At 43.9% G+C, this 18235-nt stretch overlaps 1 protein-coding gene across 7 annotated transcripts in view; it reads right to left on the bottom strand.

The window, feature by feature from the left end:
* BEGAIN (brain enriched guanylate kinase associated) overlaps positions 1-16920 on the bottom strand; it is a 252169-nt gene extending 235249 nt beyond the window's left edge. For 2 of the 7 annotated variants that reach the window (XM_072986673.2, XM_072986672.2), the window contains exons 1-2: positions 16771-16920; positions 15586-15614 (exon numbers count right to left, since the gene is read on the bottom strand). In XM_072986673.2, the coding sequence (XP_072842774.1) occupies positions 15586-15614; positions 16771-16920 (179 nt within the window). Of the gene's footprint in view, positions 1-15585; positions 15733-16348; positions 16541-16767 lie in introns of those variants that run through there. The other 5 variants (XM_078383787.1, XM_078383786.1, XM_020793556.3 and 2 more) reach the window with 4 other exon arrangements.
* Positions 16921-18235: the final 1315 nt, after the last annotated feature.

An 18235-nucleotide genomic window follows, 5' to 3' on the forward strand; every position in this document is an offset into this window, starting at 1 on the left:
TTTACAGGTGTTGTATCTTGCCATCCCAGTAAAAGCAATAGAAATTTTCATTGTAAATTTTCTGACTGTTAATCAAGCCCCTGTAACTCACAGAACTGGCGAAAGGCAGTTCTTTACAGCTGAAAACAAGTGTAAATATCAGAGAGAAATTTAAATATAGGGAGGCAAAGACACATATGCAACACAGCAATACAGTACAGTTTAACACAACATTTCAAACCACACTCACCAGATACCATGAACAATCATACCAGGAAGCATCAGGTATTATGTAGCATTGACAACAACAGCAGGCAAAGACATGGATTTTCTTACATAGATTCAAACTGGTTTGGCTGGGTGAGCACTTAAAATACTTTTCTCTGTCCATTGTACATAATATGCTTAAATGTTAAAGATTATTGAAAGCTATAATGCTCTTAACTTTTTAATGACATATTTTAGTGACATATTCTTTATTTTTTGATTGTGCTTTTCTAGGTTATAAGTGCCTGCATTTTGGAATGCAATTAAAACATTCTTTTTTGATGTTTCCATTGTACATTTATGCTCCTGTATTTTGGACTGAGTTCTTATTTAAGTATTTGCTTATGACTTAAGTTTAGTTTTCATATATTTGTAAGCATTTGTGCCTACAGTTTCTCCATAGCTGTAAGACTTTGGATGTTATCAACAGCTTTGAAGTATTTTTGTGCGTATGCAACACAGAAGCAATGTAGATAAAACCTGCAGGATTAGACAAGCTGATTTTGCTCAGAATCACTGCAACAATGAAAAGACTTATACTCTGATACCAAGATGGATTTTAATATGATTGGAAATGACTGATATGATTTTATTCTGGAATTAAGCCTAAATGGGATAAATGCCAGCTGTGACCAATGCAGGCTTCTGATTTGTCCCTAGACAAATTCTGTAGGGCTCTTAGGAAGATGTTCAGGCATCAGACTTTCTGACTGGACATTCTCCCATCCAATTACTAACAAGCCCCCTGCTTAACTTCTGAAATGGGACAAGATCAGGCAAGTTCAGGGTAATATGGTTATGTGCTGTATACATGCACTGCTCAAAGCATCTTATTGAGCATATTCAGTCTTTTTTCTCCTGCTGGTATAGTGCTAGTGAAGGAGGCAGGGTGGTAAGAGGAAGACAGAAGAGGGGAAAACTGGGGGGAAACGCCAAGAAAGCAGGGACATGACAAATGATTTCCATTTCCAACTTGCTCATTCCTTGGGCATCACTAGGAATAAACTAGATTGCTAAAGCCCCAATCTTTTTTCCAAAGGCCCCAGTTTTAAAATGGCTCTGCACCACTTCTATAGGTTGAAATTTGGCACCTGTGGGAATGGCAACAACAACAACAACAACAACAACAACAACAACAACAACAACAACAACAACAACAACAACAACAACAACAACAACAACAACAACAACAACAACAACAACAACGCTATCTCAGTGGCTGTGCCCAGTCTCTGGAGCCCCCTTGCCAAATGAGGGTAGGTTTTGCTCCTTCTCTGCTCTCCTTCTGGCAGAAAGCAAATGATCCATTTATACAGTCAGAACCTCTGGTGAGTATCAGCCTCCAATGACAAGCTTTCAGCCATGCGCTGTTTTTCCTATCTTTGAAGGCAAACTAAAAATTGTGTTAAAATGGTTTTAAGGTGTTTAAATCTTAAATGTTATTTTAATAACATGATGGGTGTGATGTATTTGCTTCTACTTGTAACCTTTCTAAAGTGGTAACATTTATTGTATTTTAATTTTGTATCTTGTTTAACTATATCGTAAGCTGCCTTAGGTCCCACTTTTGCGACAAATGCAGCATAGAAATAAAATAAAGAACAGGATGAATAAAGAAAATAAATTCCTGCCTCCAGGGCTATCTTGCTCTTGATTTATGGAGGCGAGATTTGGGTGTCTCTGTACAAAGCTCGATCTAGTATGATGGCCTTATAGCAGATTAAAGGAATAGCAATAAGTTATTTCGACTGAAACTCAGTCATATACCCCCATTCATTGCAGTGAGTCTACTCTAAACCTGGACCCAATCCTTTTATATATGAAACAGTTTATATCTCTAAAAAAATGTTTGGATACTGCAAAGGTAAGAATTTAACTTTTTCCATATTAGGGTCAGTAAGGATTTTCACCACCAGTGTAATGACTACACACACCAGCATGTTGTAGTGGTTTTGGAGGCCAGGGTTTGAATTCCCACTTGGCTATGGAAGCTCACTGGGGGGGGGGAGTGGAATGGTAAAATCACTCCTTAAATAACTCACTTACCTTGAAGGCCCTATTACGGTCACTATAAATCAGTTCCAACTTGACAGCACCTAACTAACTCACTAAGGACCTTCCAGAATTTTAAATGTCTTGATAAATTTTTAAAACATGAGATAAAAAAAAGGAATGACAGAGAAAGCCAAATTAATAGATTTGTTTATTTGGACAGAGAACACAGAGCACTTGGCTCTTAAAAATGTTTGTGTGGATTCTAGTGTATTCAGCCATGTTTGTGGCGTTGAAATGGAATAACTACCTCACTTTCCCTGAGAAGTTTGTCATCTGTAATAACGACTTAACAGTGAGGTACATCAATATGCTCCTCATTCTAGGAATAGCTGTACCTGCTAGCGTCGGTCAGTGTAGGTGGGTGAGGATTTTGTTTGTTGGTTTTCATAAGACAAAACTAGACTGGGGTTCAGCCCCCACAATCCCATAATGTGTCCCAAGTTTTCCTTTCTGACTCCTCAGTTGGACTGGCAATAAAGATATACAATAAAAAGTCAGCTACATGAATGATAGAACATTTTCATCCGAAGGGTGAATAACCTTATTAAAATGCTAAGCACATGCTGTCAAGTTGATTCCAATTTATGGAGACTCTTTCCAGGGTTTTCTAAATATAAAGTACTTAAAAATGGTCTCCCAGTTCCTTCTTTTTTTTGGGGGGGGGGTTACTCTAGGACTGGGCAACTTGCCCAAGGCTACCCAGGCTGGTTCTTCTCCACAGTGAGGAATTGAACTCCTAACCTCTACCTCCACAGCAACATATCCAATTCACTGAGCTATTCAGCCAGCTGATGCTTTCAACAGTCTTCATCAAAGCTGGCCATTACAGAGCTGGGAGTGGTGCAGAAGAATTGGAAAAGTTCTAGAAAACAGAGCTAGATTTGTTTAAAGCTGGTGATGAATACTTCTGTAGGAGTGGAAAGCTAGCTTCGGATTGTAATATTTTAATATTTTTAAAAAGGTATCACCCACCCTTTGGATTTTGTTCAAAGACCACATTTCCCCCCTCTTTTTATAGCACTTCCATTTATCCTGTACAACAACTCTCCTGCCATGCTCCTCTTAAGCTTTCCTGCGCTCAGGGGAGTCAAATACCATCTGCCTTCTACAGGTCAAGAGACAGCAAGTCTGTGGCTAGGCTGCCGCTGGCTGCCAGATTCCCTGAGGGAACTGGCTGGGGAATAAGCTGGGAAACGGGGGGTTGAGGGGCCTCTGGGGCAACCAATAGAGACGATATATGTCAGGGGAAGATAGGGGAGTAGACTCTACTAAAGAGCATGTCTGTGTAAAGCAAAGCAAAAAAGCAAAGCATGCTGCTTATATACCACCCCATAGCGCTTCAAGCACTCTCTGGGTGGGTTACAAGTTAATTATGCAGGCTACACATTGGCCCCCCCAGAAAACTGGGTACTCATTTTACCGACCTCGGAAGGATAGAAGGCTGAGTCAACCTTGAGCCGGCTACCTGGGATTTGAACCCCAGGTCGTGAGCACAGTTTTGGCTGCAGTACAGCAGTTTAACCACTGCACCACAAGGCTCTCTTTTGGGGGCACTCTAGGACTGTGCAAATTGTGTAGGAGAAAGGAGGTTAGACACCTTACACCTATCCCCCTTTCTAGCTCTACTCCCAGCCAAATGGTACCAGGTGACCCTATCAGCCACCCGCTGGGTCACATGGTACTGTTGATAGATGCCAGGTTGACATAAAATAAGATTGCCCTCATCCATGATTTAATTTTGAATGAGAGGGCTGACCTGGCATGCATTACTGAGACCTGGGTGGGAGAAGAAGGAGTTCCTCTTATCTCAGTTGTGTCCCCCTGGGTACTTGGTCCAACACCAGGGTCACCCGGAGGGTCGGGGAGGAGGCGTGGCCTCTAAGATCAGGCCAGGAGGCTTTTCTGAAGGTGTCATCCCTGAAAGAAGTGAAGGGGATGGCATGTCGAAATAGGGCCTTCTCGGCTGTTGCACCCCAACTTTGGAATGCCCTCCCTAGAGAGATCTGCCTGGCTCCAACACTTTTGGCTTTTCGGTGCCAGGCAAAGACCTTTCTGTTTAGTCAGCATTTTAATGAAATAGTATTTGTTAGCTGGCCGTATGAGCAGCAGGATTTATTAATATTAATGTTTTAATGATTGTTTTTAATATAGGATATTATTATAATATTGCCTATTTTTAATGTTTTTGAAGTTTTAATATTGTTGTACGCTGCTCAGAGACCACTGGTAATGGCACAGCTAAAACATCTAGTAAATAAATAAATAAATAAATAAGCTCTAGGCCAGTTTGTGCCTACTCAGTCCTGCTGGCCAACTTCTGGACCACATTAACTCCCATAAGCCCCAGCCCTTTACTGGCCAACAGTAAATGATTCTGTGAATTATTATGGCACTAATGTAGTCTCTACTAATGGACAGAATAGCCAAAGCAAAGACTGACAAACAGATGCAACACAAAATACTGCCAGCAAGCAATAAAACTGGGGAAGGGGCACCAGACATCCATGGAGCTATGCCAATGCTCAAGGAGCAGACGGGCAACCTGGACAGTGAGTCTCTATGGTGACAAGCAACATGTACCCTCTGTTCCATTTGGTGATCTAGTGCTCAATTCTGAACTGCAGACATTTCCCCTAAGAATTCCCAGTGCCATGCTTGGTGACTTCCAAAAATGCAGGCAGCTGTGAGGTGCCCCAGTGTCCTTTTGGGACTGCTTTTAAGGAAATGAATAATCAGTCTTGGAAAGGTTTTATTTCCTCTCTTGTGTCAACATTATGCTTTTCTGATTCCTACAGAGATGGCTTAGGAATGGAGTCTGAATTCAATGTTGTCTGAATTCTATTTTGTCAGACAATGCAAGTATATTGGCCTCTGAAACAGCAGTATTTTACAGAGTTCTACCCTTCTATCTGAAAGAATGGTGGAATTTGGGGAAATGGATGGCCTTTCCTAGAGTCTAGATGAATTTCTGCTACCCCGGGATGAAGATCTGAGAAAAGGTTCTACTTTGAACCTATCTGCCTTTGGAGGTTAAGAGGAACTGAAAAGCTCATAAGTCTCTCTCTCTCTCTCTCTCTCTCTCTGCCCCTCTGAAATAGAGAGAGTGGATAAAACATCTGGACAGGATTTTCTAGAACTATGGGGAAAAGAATGCTAATGAAACTATACTTTTATTATTGTTTCACCAAGGCAGATAGAGAATTCCGACAGTTTGTTCGGCAATGTTTATCTGCAACATTCAAGGCAAGAAGAAGTTTCTTGACATGAGAATTTGGTTGGAGTGTGCTTAGAGCCCGAGGAAGTGGATTTCATCTACAAAAGCTTGCTTTTTTTAAGTGATCCAATAAAAGGTATCATCTACTCTTGCATTTTGTGTCATCTTCAGGACCACTGGCCCTTTCCTTTTTGTTCTGACTTCCAAAGTGTTGGTTCTGTGTAGCCTTGTTATATCATATAATTCTGCAGCTGTTGGTGATGTGCACTGTGCTTTGTAATGAATCATAGAAAAGTGAAATTGGAAGGGGCCTACAAGGCCATCAAGTCCAACTCCATGCTCAATGCAGGAATATAATCAAAGCATATCTGCCATGTGATTGGCAGATATGCTTTGATTATATAAGTTGTTGCATGCCGCCAATGATGGAGCACTCACCAACTCCCGAGGTAACTGGTTCCACTGTCGTACTGCTCTAACACTTAGGAAGTTTTTCCTGATATTCAACCAAAATCTGGCTTTCTTTAACTTAAGCCCATTGTTGCGTGTCCTGCACTCTGGGATGATCGAGAACAGACCTTGCCCCTCCTCTGTATGACAGCTTTTCAAATACCTGAAAAGTGCTATCATATCATCCCTCAGTCTTCTTTCTTCAAGGCTAAACATGCCCATTTCTTTCAGCCTTTCCTCATAAGGCTTGGTTTCCAGCCCCCTGATCATCCTTGTCACCCTCCTCTATACTTGTTCCAATTTGTTAGCATCCTTCTTGAAGTGTGGTGTCCAGAACTGGACACAATACTCAAGGTGAGGCCTAACCAGTGCTAGATAGAGGGGGACTAGCACTTCATGGGATTTGGAAACTATACTTCTATTAATGTAGCCTAAAATGGCATTTGCCTTTTTTGTAGCCCCATCACACTGTTGGCTCATATACACCCCATAAGACGCACCTTTCCATAAGACGCACCAATTTTTTAGGAGAAGAAAACAGAAAAATATAATCTGTTTTCTTCGCTCCATAAGACGCACAGACTTTCCACCCCCCTGTTTTGTGGGGAAAAAGTGCATCTTATGGTGCAAAAAATACGGTAGCTTGTGATCTATAACAATTCCAAGATCCTTCTCACTTGTAGTTTTGATGAGCCAGGTATCCCCCATTTTGTAGCTGTGCAATTGGTTTCTTTTTCTGAGGTGCAGTACTTATCCCTGTTGAATTTCATTCTTTTGCCTTCGGCCTAATGCTCCATTGTATCAAGTTCATTTTGAACTTTGTTTATGTCTTCTAGGGCATTAGGTATTCCACCCATTTGGTATCATCTGCAAAACTGACAAGCATTCTGTGTACTCCCTCATCTAAGTAATTAATAAAAATATTGAAAATCACCAGGCCCAGGACTGAGCCTTGGGCTACCCCATTAGTTACATGGCCATCTCATGAGAAGAGAAGACTCCCTGGAAAAGACCCTGATGTTGGGAAAGTGTGAAGGCAAGAGGAGAAGGGGACAACAGAGGATGAGATAGTTGGAGAGTGTCATCAAAGCTACCAACATGAATTTGATCCAACTCCGGAAGGCAGTGGAAGACAGGAGGGCCTGGCGTGCTCTGGTCCATGGGGCCACAAAGAGTCAGACACGACTAAACAACAACAAATTAGTTACCGTCTCCCAGTTAGTAAAGGACCCATTAATTATCACCCTCTGAGTATGATTCTGTAGCCATGTGTGTATCAACTTGACACTTGATGTATCTAGCCACACCTAGTTAGCTTGCTAATCCGGATATCATGGGGCACTTTGTCAAAAGCTTTGCTGAAGTCAAGATATATTACATCTACAGCATTCCCTCTGTCTATCCGGGAGGTTACCTGATCAAAAAATGAGATCAAATTAGTTTGGCAGGATTTGTTCTTGACAAATCCGTATTGGCTTCCAGTTATTACTGCATTGTTTTCTAGGCACTTGCACAAAGACTGCTTCATAATCTATCTGTTCCAGAATTTTGCCTGGGATGGATGTCAGGGTGACTGACCTGTAGTTCCCAGGTTCCTCTTTTTTGCCCTTTTTGAAGACAGCGACAACATTGGCTCTCTTCCAGTCCACTGGCACCTCACTTGTTTCCCATGATTTCATGAAAATAATGGATAGCGGTTCTGAGAGTTCTTCAGCCAGTTCCAGGGATGGATTTCTGCAATATTTTTTTAATTGGGAAATTTATCCCACAACTATGAAGATTGCACTTAATCACAGAGAGAAATGGGAAGCCTGAAATGGGTGGTAAATCATGTCATCACTATCAATCAGTGATAAGTCCTGGTGTGTTGACCATGGAAGCCCAGTCCCCACTAAAAATGTGACCTGTCCTTCTCAGCAAGCCTCACTCCAAACCTCACATGGGTCAACATTACTAAATTTTGTTGTGCTGTCAGTATGCATCATGCACCTGTTATGCACCACCAAGTCTCAACTGACTTATAGTGACTCTCATAGAGCTTTCAAGATAAGTGAGACATTTAAAGTCTGGTTTTACCAGCAATAACCCCCTCTCCCCAAAGTTTCTATGGCTAAGCAGGGACTCAAACCTATTTCTCCTGAGTCCTCCTAGTCTGTTATTCTAGCCACTACGCAATGATTCTCAACAAGTGGTACATGGCTGAGGTACACAATTTGACTTTATTAGATGTGTGGTGTTTTTTTTAAAAATATATATATATAAGAATGAACAAAAAAATGTGCCTCTCAGTCCCTACATCTTCCTGGAAGGATGCCATGCTATCTCTTATCAACTCTGTTTGTTTTGGATTATCCACCTGTGACTTTTCAGTCCCACCCAGTAGTAATGTTCAGAGTGGTAGTAGCAACCTGGTGTTTCTTTAATCCCCCTTTCCTCCAGCCGACTGCTGTTGTATTTTACAATTAGAGCAGGAGTGAAATGCTTATTCAATAATATTTTTGTTGTTTTCAATTGCTAATGAAACTGACTTTTTTTGTTTTCTTTCTGTTTACTTCTGCCATTGTTGTGTTCTGGTAGCTCAGTAGCTTAAGCATCTGGCTGTGGAGCCAAAGGTTGGGAGTTCAATTCCCACTGTGTCTCCTTGACAGTGTCTGGACTTGATGATCCATAAGGTCCTTTCCAGCTCTGCGGTTCTTACAAGAAATGATAACTATTAACATCATAAACACATGAATGTTCACGTCACAAAAAAAAGAAGAAGGGACATTTCAGTCATGGTAGGACCCAGGTTCTTTGATGAAATAACTGGTGGAACATAAGATATGAAAGTTTGACAGCCACTACACTAGTATCTAAAAGAATAAGAATTGAGCACCTTTTATGAGATGGTTATAGTCTAAACTAACACAGAATTAAATATCAGTAGGATTTGAGATAGCAAAGGGCTTACAATTCCCATGTTCGGCAGTCAGTCTCTTGAGTTTGCAGGCTAACCGCAGGATTAAAATGTAGAGCAATTTCTTTTTCTCCCTCTCTTTCCCCCTTGTGATTAAGGAATCATTAAAAATAAATTGAATATCCACAATAGCATGCAACAAACAAATGTATAGTACTGACAGGTACAAGTCTGAGCTTTCAGCTTAGCAAAGCTGAGCCCAAATGAGTCACCAGCAGTCTAATACATATCTACCTATTATGTTTAATTCTCCTTGCATCCTGGAAACTGGGATGGCTTTTTAGGTAAAATCCTTCTTATGAAGAATGTGGTTTATTCCTTTATATTGCACTCTCATGTTTTCTCCGTTGCCTTCACTTCCCCTCAACGACATCATCCTGTCCCTAAATCTGACTGGCTATGCAGTGTTCTGAAATCATCCCAATGAGTGGATGATACCCAGCTCATGTAACTAATCCAGAAACTAGAAGTAGATAGTAGGCCATGTGAAACAATGCAGGTGAACAAGACCAGAAAAGAAAAAGAAAAAAGATAAGGCATATTTCAATGGGGGAAGAGTCATTTTGGACCTGCTAAAATAGCTATGAAAATCTCTTTGGTGACAATGTGGAATATTCAGCAGAGTTCTGCTACCTAATATTCCCATGTGATATTTGATTGGTTGATTGATTGATTGATTGATTGATTGATTGATTGATTGATTGATTGATTGATTGATTGATTGATTGATTGATTGATTGATTGATTGATTTGATTTATATCCCGCCCATCTGGTAAATTCTACCACTCTGGGCGGCTTCCAACAAACATATTCATTAAATTTGTCTATATTTCTACAAAAGGTTGACTCAGAATGAGCCCAGCTTATGATTTACCAAGTTTTTCTACACTGGGAAATTTACTTTGCACTATTGCTACCTGATACATACAGTACTTTTATAAATGGTGGCGCATGGAACTGACATTAAGGTTCAGAAATTAATACTAACAGTCTTTGAAATCTCCAGTTTCCCTCCCTTCACACTAAGCTAGCTTCTCCTATAGTTAACTGTGAAGCATTCTCAACAGAAAACACTTTTCAGTGGTGATAAGTCTCCTTGGCACCTGATCTACAAGGATTATCATATGACTCACTTCTGTAGTCAGCCAACCTACATTGGTTTTGTGTGGCACAGCTGATTGACCTAAAATGCATATGGGTAGTTTTGGCATGAGCTACATAATGTTTCTGAAAAGAGAAATTCAGTATGAAAATCTTTCAGGATCATTAAGGAATTATACTGTTGCTGATAGTTTTCAGTCAGGCTAGGAGGGAAAGGATAGTGTTGAAACTGGGCCCTTTGAACAAGATACTGGATCAAACTGAGAGTATAGGGATTCATCATAACTGTCTCTCCAGCAATGCACCCAACAATGAGCACAGTGGTTAAATTGCTGTACTGCAGTCAACCCTCTGCTCATGATATGAGTTCAGTTCCGATGGGTTTAGGTAGCTGGCTTGAGGTTGACTCAGCCTTCTGTCCCTCTGAGGTCAGTAAAAGGAGTACCCAGCTGGCAACATTTTCCTTACATAATTATGTTGTAAACCACAAAAGAGTGGAACTACAGGGTAGCATATAAGATAAAACAGCAACAAAAGATAAAGTCAAAACATGCAAACAGTTCCACTGATTGGCATCAACAACCCAATTCAAGAGCGTTCATCTCCACCAGAATCAGGTCTTTCGTAAAGCAAAAAGGTCAAGATCAAGCCACCACAAAATACTTTGCATAATAACACAAACAAGGCATAGCGTTATATGAATGGGTGGGAAATCTAGCTTTTCACTCCCACTCACCTTAAGGACTGCAGCTAAGCTCAGAGGGAACAAGCAAGCTTGAAGGGGGGGGGGGAAGAGGTCATCATCTAGCTTCACTACACCACTGTCAACAGAAAGCGTTAGGCTTCCACACAAGGAGATCTCTGGGTCCCATTGTTATAAAGCAGGGGTGAGCAATTTTGACGAGTCCAGAACCAATGTTCTGTCCCCATGTCCCATCAAGGGCCGAACCACCCCTGAAAATATGAACAACTGTAACCAGATGCTGTTGGAAGTCCAGGTCCAGTTTAATTTTATAGATGTGTGCATTACTTATAGGGCTGCAGCTTTCTGTGCCCTATTTTATTGTGAAATGTTAACTCCAGGAGGCTCCTAACAGTGAATAATGTCTCTTAGGCATGCCTTTTATCTTTTATTCTTGGACAAGGGCCACCTAAGGTCCTCTAAAAAACAACCCTGTGGGAAGCACATGCGACCCTGAGACCACATCTCTCACATGCCTGCTATAAAACTTCACACTCCCAGCATGTTTCAAAGGCGCATTCATGCTTAGAGGGGAAAATCAGAGATCACCTGCTAAGGGGAAATCAGGCTTAGGAGTTTTTAAGGAGCTTTTTATGGATTATTTGTTTTCAAGGAGATCTCAGGCTTTGTTTTAAGGGGAACATTCGATTCCGTTAGAGCTGTCCAGCAGACCGAGGCCCAAGAATGAGAAGATAGCCAACAGCATGAACATACAGGGGTGTCCCTTTACTGATAGTGAGACGGCAAGGAGCAATTGCTATGCATTTGTAAAAGAACCGCTGAAGACAGGAATAAAACTCAGAGGTACTGATGCTCTCAATACCAGAGGCAGCTCTGTATACTGTATGCTTCCATACTACATGGCTGGAGGATGCAACTTCTCTCTTGTCCTATTCATGAACTTTTAAGAGACATCTGATTAGACACTAAGGGTAGAGAATACTGGATTAGGAAGGCATTTGGCCTGATCCACCAAGGTCCTTCTGATTAAGATTCTTATGATAAGCCAAGAGCTGTGTTTACATGTTCCCAATGTAGACAATGAACATGCTCAGGACAAAGTAGTCTGAATACTGATGTCCAAATTTGTTAGAAAAGCCAAGTTAGTAAACTAAGTAGCAGGCCAACTGCCTATCCAAAACTGGGTGCTATTTCAGATTCAGGGTTGGTGGATGGCAGAAGGTTCTTAACAACAGTTGAAAGCCCAGGTCTTGGATTTACATAAAATGACCACCACCACCACCACCACCACTACTGATGATGATGATGACGACGACGACGACGACGACGACGACGACGACGACGACGACGACGACGACGATGATGATAATAATAATAATAATAATAATAATAATAATAATAATAATAATAATAATAATAATAATAATAATAATAATAATGTGCCATCAAGTCAGTTCTGATTTATGGCAACCCTTTTCGTGGCAGATGGTACTCAGAAGTGATTTACCCTTCCCTTCTTCTGGGGCCATCCTAGTGCTGTGCAGCTTGCCCAAGGCCACCCAGGCTGGCTCTCAGAAGGGACAGTGGGGAATAGGAAACACTAGCTCTGTAATGGCACCTCTAGTCTGCATGCTTGGTATAAAGGGTATTTAATTATTTATTTTAAATAATTACACAAAGTAGGACCAGGGAGTTAGAGAAATAGGTTTCCTTGATGGATAATTAAAGGCGTGAAGTCTCACAGGTAGAAAGTCACCCTACCTTCGCCCAAATGCCACTTGTGTCCATCAGACCCCTACTGATGTTATTGCACCGGATAGCTCTATGATGCACTATACTAAATAGGTCAGTGATTCAGGCAGAGGTTGGGAGTTCAGTCCCCCACTGTGTCTCCCTAACAGGGGCTAGACTTGATGATCCATAGGGTCCCTTCCAGCTCTACAGTTATTATTACACAGTTTTCACTTAGCTCTTTTTGCTGTTCAATTTAATTACAAACCACCACGTCAATTCTGACTTACGATGACCCTCCCAGGGATAAACTTCTCACAAGTGGCTCACCAGTCCCTCTTTCTGATGGTGTTTTGGGACTGTGCAGCTTGTCCAAGGCAAGGTAAGCCCATCAGCCATATGCATTCCAGGTGGTCTTGTCTGACTCTTTTTCTGGAGGTCCAATGGGGATTAGAATACTTGGCCCCTGTCTTCAGAGACAGGTTCCCTAACATAGTAAATGACACCAGCTCTTCCTTCCTTGTTAAAAAAGGATCCCGAAGTGCCACCATACTAGCAGTATGTGATCTGTGGGTGGGTACGGCCTATAACCAGTGGGGATCTAGGTGTCTTTACAGCTTATGGTGTGGGAACAAAAATTGTTCAAGCTGGGCACTTGACGCATTGGACTGCAACCCTTCTTACTCCCAACCTCTACGATAGTAGGAAATGAATGGGTTGTAGTCCAAGGCTTTGGCAAAGCAGACCTGATAAGCATCTTTATAAAACAGCCATAAAAATGTATGTTGGTGGAAGCAAGAATTAAGTTATAGTGACTTGAATATATCAGTATCCACTAAGACTTTGCAAAATCTCCATCAGTTCGTCCATTTCTGATGCCTGCAGATTTTACAATTTTCAGAGAACAGAACTTTTGGCTAAAATGCAGTGGCAAAGATTTTATAAGGAAAGATACTAAACACGGGTCCATGAGATCTAGATTTTCAAGTAATGGCTTAACCCCAAACATAATATCTTCCCAGACATTTCCCATCTGTCTTGCACTTTCAATTATCATACCAAACAGTAATGAAGAACTTATCAAATGAAAAGTAGTAATTCCCTAGGTGGATTCACTAGTGCTGTCATAAACACTGCCTATTATTTTTCTAAGTGAGCTCCCAATGAAAGGTGCCCATCCAGACTTCTTCAGGTACAGAATCCACTTCTTCTTCAAATCCATCTGAGCTTGCTTACCTTTTTCATCAGATCTTTACAACTTCCATGAAACAGTTTAGCAACTTATGGTGAATCGTTTGGCACTCATGCACCCCAAAAACTCTATTCCACTGAATTCATTGCCTGTAATGCCACCATGGGGGAAAAAAACAGAAGGAGAAGAACTCTATAACACCCCCAACTTAGAAGATATCTCAGGAGAGCTGACCGTATTTCTGTCTGCACATCAAAATCTGCCCCTTCGTACGCAAAGCTACCCATCCAAACACCGTACCCACAATATCTTAGCAACTTAACAAACTTCAAATGGAGAAATGCCCTAGCAGGTTTAAGATGTCAGTCTACGGCCTCGGCAGTGGCTGAAGGATGATACCATCAGATTCCCTGGGAAGAGAGAACTTGCCCATGGCACACCATGGAAGTAGAAGATCTAATTCACTACTTAATTAATTGCCCCATATATGAAGACCTAAGAGCGAACTTGCTCAGAGAGATAGGCCTCCTAACCAACAGATCAGGTGCTTATCTGATAATTTTTTTGCTGGGGGATAGAGTACCACGTATAACAGAAAAAGTAGCCTGCTTCACCTTTAGAGCATCAATTTTAAGAAGGAAACAGTGTAGTGATAAGGGCCTGATTGATTAACTGGATCTAACTTACTTTTAATATTAGTTTTGAATTATATCTAGATGATTAATGCTTCTCTTTTAATTCATTTGCAATGTGTGTTTGTAATGGCTAATGCCACACAAATAAACTTGCGTTTCATTTAATATCTCAGAAGGTCAAGAGAAATCTTTTCAAAACACAGGAAGAGATGCACAAAAACTAAATTCCGTTCTCCTGCTCACAGCCCAACCCGATATGTACGTATTCGGCCATAAATCCTACTCCGTTCAGTTGAGCTTCCTCAGAAGCAAGTGCGGGCAGGATTGAACCTAGCATTAGGAACTGCAGGAGGCACGCAACAATTGCTTCTGTAGGGAACCCGTGGCCTTGGTAGAAGCAAAATGATTCCTCTCGAGAGACACACAAGAATACAAACGCTCCAAAGCACACTCAAGACAAGAGTGGGGATAGTTGTACACTTGAACACACCAGTTTCCCCTTCGACGGCAAGCAGAGAGGGATGCTAGAAGTAACTCTTACAGGCTGACAACATTTTGCATAGCAAACAACATTTTTTATAAATAAACAAACAAACAAATATTAAATAAATAAACAAATAAATAAATTCTCTTAAAAAAAAAACCTAAAACAGAAAAACCAAACACCAGTGCTACAACACTTACACCAATACAAGTAGCAGTAGCTATGATGCTTTGATGCAAGGTTGACATTTTTTTTAAATGTCTCTTGTCTTCTCCCCCCCCCCCCCGTGCCCATCACTTCCACCTCGGAATCATGGATCTGATTTTTCTTACTGAGTGGAAAAGGAAGCCTGCTCCTGCAATAAAACCCTAGACAAGTGGTTGGCTGGCTACTGCATTTGCTTAACCGACTCTCCTCTCTGGCAATGGAAATATGTCAGTGTGCAGAACGAGAACAGAGAGGTGCTCTGAATGAACAGGTTAGCACAATGCCTTCAGCAGCACCACGCTCCCTTCTCCCGGCTGCCTTTCTGACACCGTACAAGCAGGCAGCCCCTTCGATTGCAGCAAGTAAACCAATAAATAAACCATGCTGATTGATAAGGAGGGCTTTCCTTGCTTCATTCACATGTACAAAATGTGCAGATGTGCGTGCACGGAAATGCACACATGTATTGGTATCTGCACATGTGTGCATGCATACGCAGGCAAGAGAAGCAAGATAGGGAAATACAGGTATAGATCCACCCACCCACTCGGGACAGCTCGCCTTACAATACTTAAAGGTGAGAGAAGAACCCAAAAACTAGCAGACTTACCTTATTTTCTCCATCTCTGCCGCAGAGGCCTACAAGAAATCAAAGAAAAAAGGAAGCAAGTGAATGGCAAGGGAGCAGCAGCGTTTCAGCAGGCAGACCTCTGCATAGTAAGCGGCTCCATCCGAAGGCTTCGCGGACTCCCGGCTGGTACCTTGGCCAGCGCCCCCTCCCTCGCCGCCGTCAAGCCCCCCCCCCCGCCGCCGCCGCGGGGCAGGCAGGTGGGCCAGGGAATCTTTCAGCCAAGGGCTGCCAGCGGCTGATCCATCCTGCAGGTAGGGGTGGCTTGAGCCGGGCTGGTGGGGGGGGGGGAGAGGCGGAGGAAGCAACTCAGCACATGGAGAGGCTTGGCCCCCCAACTCCGGCGGAAGGGAGCCCGCCCGCTGCAGGGAGGGCGGTCTACTCGGGAGTCAGCGAGTGGGCGCGGGCTGTTGGAGCGGTGGGGGGGGGAAAGAGAAAAGCGAGAAGGAGAGACAGGGATCGAGATGGGGAATCGACGCCCAAGCAAAGGCGGCGGCGGCGGCGGCGAAGAAGCACGAGGGAGCCAGTAACAGGTTACTGTGCCGACCGGATTTCAGGCGAGAGAAAAGTTGAAATCACGGGTCAGCCCCGTGCAAGGGGAGGAAGAGGAGGAGGAGGAAGGCGAAGTTGGGGGAATGGGGGGGGGAAATGGGCAAGGAGGCGGGAGCACCGCGTCTCTCCCTCCAGACCGCCGTCCACCCGATTTCTCCCCGCGCCGCTGGAGGAACGCATTCAAGGAACGTACCCGGAGTTCCTTGCCCTCCCTTTTCTTTTCCATTCATCCCGCTCGCCGGGGCGGCTTTTCCCACCGACCGATCCAACGGCCTCAGCCCAGAGGGGACGCGGTCACATCCTCGCCGCGTTCACACGCTCCAGGCGTCGCCCCCATTGAACAGCTTGATCTCTCTCTCTGCCTCTCCCCCCCCCCCAATTAACACTTCCACCATTGCAGCTTCCCCTGCCAGATCCACGCGAGCGTCCCCCCTCCCCTCTGATCACGTCATCCCTCCCCCCCTCCACACCCCACATATTAAACACACAGAGACACACACACACACGCAAAGACTAACGGCAGCGAAAGTTTTTCCAGGGCTCTGTGGAGTTTTTCCGATCCGGACCCCCCCCCCCCCGCCTTCTCCCTCCTTCCCTCCCACCCCCACCCACCTTCTTCTTCTTCTTCTTCTTCTTAGGCTCCTGCTTGCACCCCACCGAGACGGCCAGGAGGAAGCCCCGCTTCACCCGAGGGCTCCGGCTTCTGCCCACCGCCACGGGCGGGCCCGGGAGGAGCGACAGCCACACGCCACCCTTGGGCTTCATCCTGCCCGTCCATGCCCCAGCCGCCCCGGCGCTCGCCTCTCGCCTCTCGCCTTCTCTCGCCCGGTGCGCGGCCAGGGGACGGCGGGACGCCGCCTGTAACCCCTTCCTGCCCGAGCGCGACCGGGACCGACGCCAGCGGTGGAGTCCGCGCCGCCGCCCGCGGAGGTGCCACGGCAGTGCCAGCCTTCCCTTCTCTCTCCCCCCCCCCCCGCTAGCCGAGAAGCAGACAGAGGGGTGGGGGTCGTGTCTGCATCTATGTGTGTGTGTCTGTGGGGAGGGTCTACTCGGGCGTAAGACCCCGTGGAGTGGAGGGGGGACTTCCTCGCTGGTAAGCGCGCCTAGGATGATGGGGGGCCCGAAGGGGCCGCCACCCGGGGCTCCCTTCCCTCGCTCCCAGCCCACTAGCGCGTTTTGGCACAATTAAAACGATCTCCATGGTGCTCGTCGCTGCTCATTCGCCCAGCTCCTGAATCCGATGTATTTGCTGCAGGATCGCCAGCCCTTGAGTCCCCCTGACTCGCTTCCCTTCTGAACGCCACACGGTCATCAATCAGCCTTTGCATCATTTTATTAGTCCTTCTGCAAACAATTAGTTCTCATTTGTCCGCTATGCATTACTAAGGGGGTTTCTTTGCCGTGGCTGCTCTCAGAAGATACGTGGAAAAGGGCTGGGAATAAAAATCCTTCACCATCCCTATTTAGAGGCACTGGTAATAGTAACCCTCTCCTATTTCTATTTTTAGAGACTACGAGTTCAGCAGGATTTTCGCAATCCCACAATGTCAAAAGGTAGATTCCCTTACCCATAGAAGCCAAAGCTAAGGAGATCTTTCACGGAGAGACACCCCCTTCTGCTCCGAGACAGTTTTGATTCTGCAACATTTGGTGCTTAGGTATCAAGGAATCTTGAGCTAGAGAATCCAAACGGGGCAACACTTTTGTTTCCTTAATTGAGAATAAATCCCCCCCAATCTTGCTGCATCGCACCTGTCCCCCCCCCCCAATCTAATCTGTTCCAATCGCATTAGATGGAGTTCTGTTCCTAATGTCCATTGTTGCCTTGGCAATCGCCAGTCAAAAGGCACAGGAGAGTGAGTCAAAGGGAATCTATAAATTCATTAACCCTCCCCATCCAAATCCTTGAACATTGTTCGGGGTGGGAGAGCAAAGGTCTTTTGTCTTTAAATGTCACACGGGCTGGACGTCCTGCTTACAACGCAACTCCTGACCTTTTTTCAAAATCCCTAAAGGCAGCTCGTTGGCGAACGCCGGAGCCTCAACAGCTAGATAAATAAATAAATAAATAAATAAATAA

The sequence above is a fragment of the Pogona vitticeps genome, chromosome 1 (genome assembly GCF_051106095.1).
Source record: "Pogona vitticeps strain Pit_001003342236 chromosome 1, PviZW2.1, whole genome shotgun sequence".
NCBI lineage: Eukaryota > Metazoa > Chordata > Lepidosauria > Squamata > Agamidae > Pogona > Pogona vitticeps.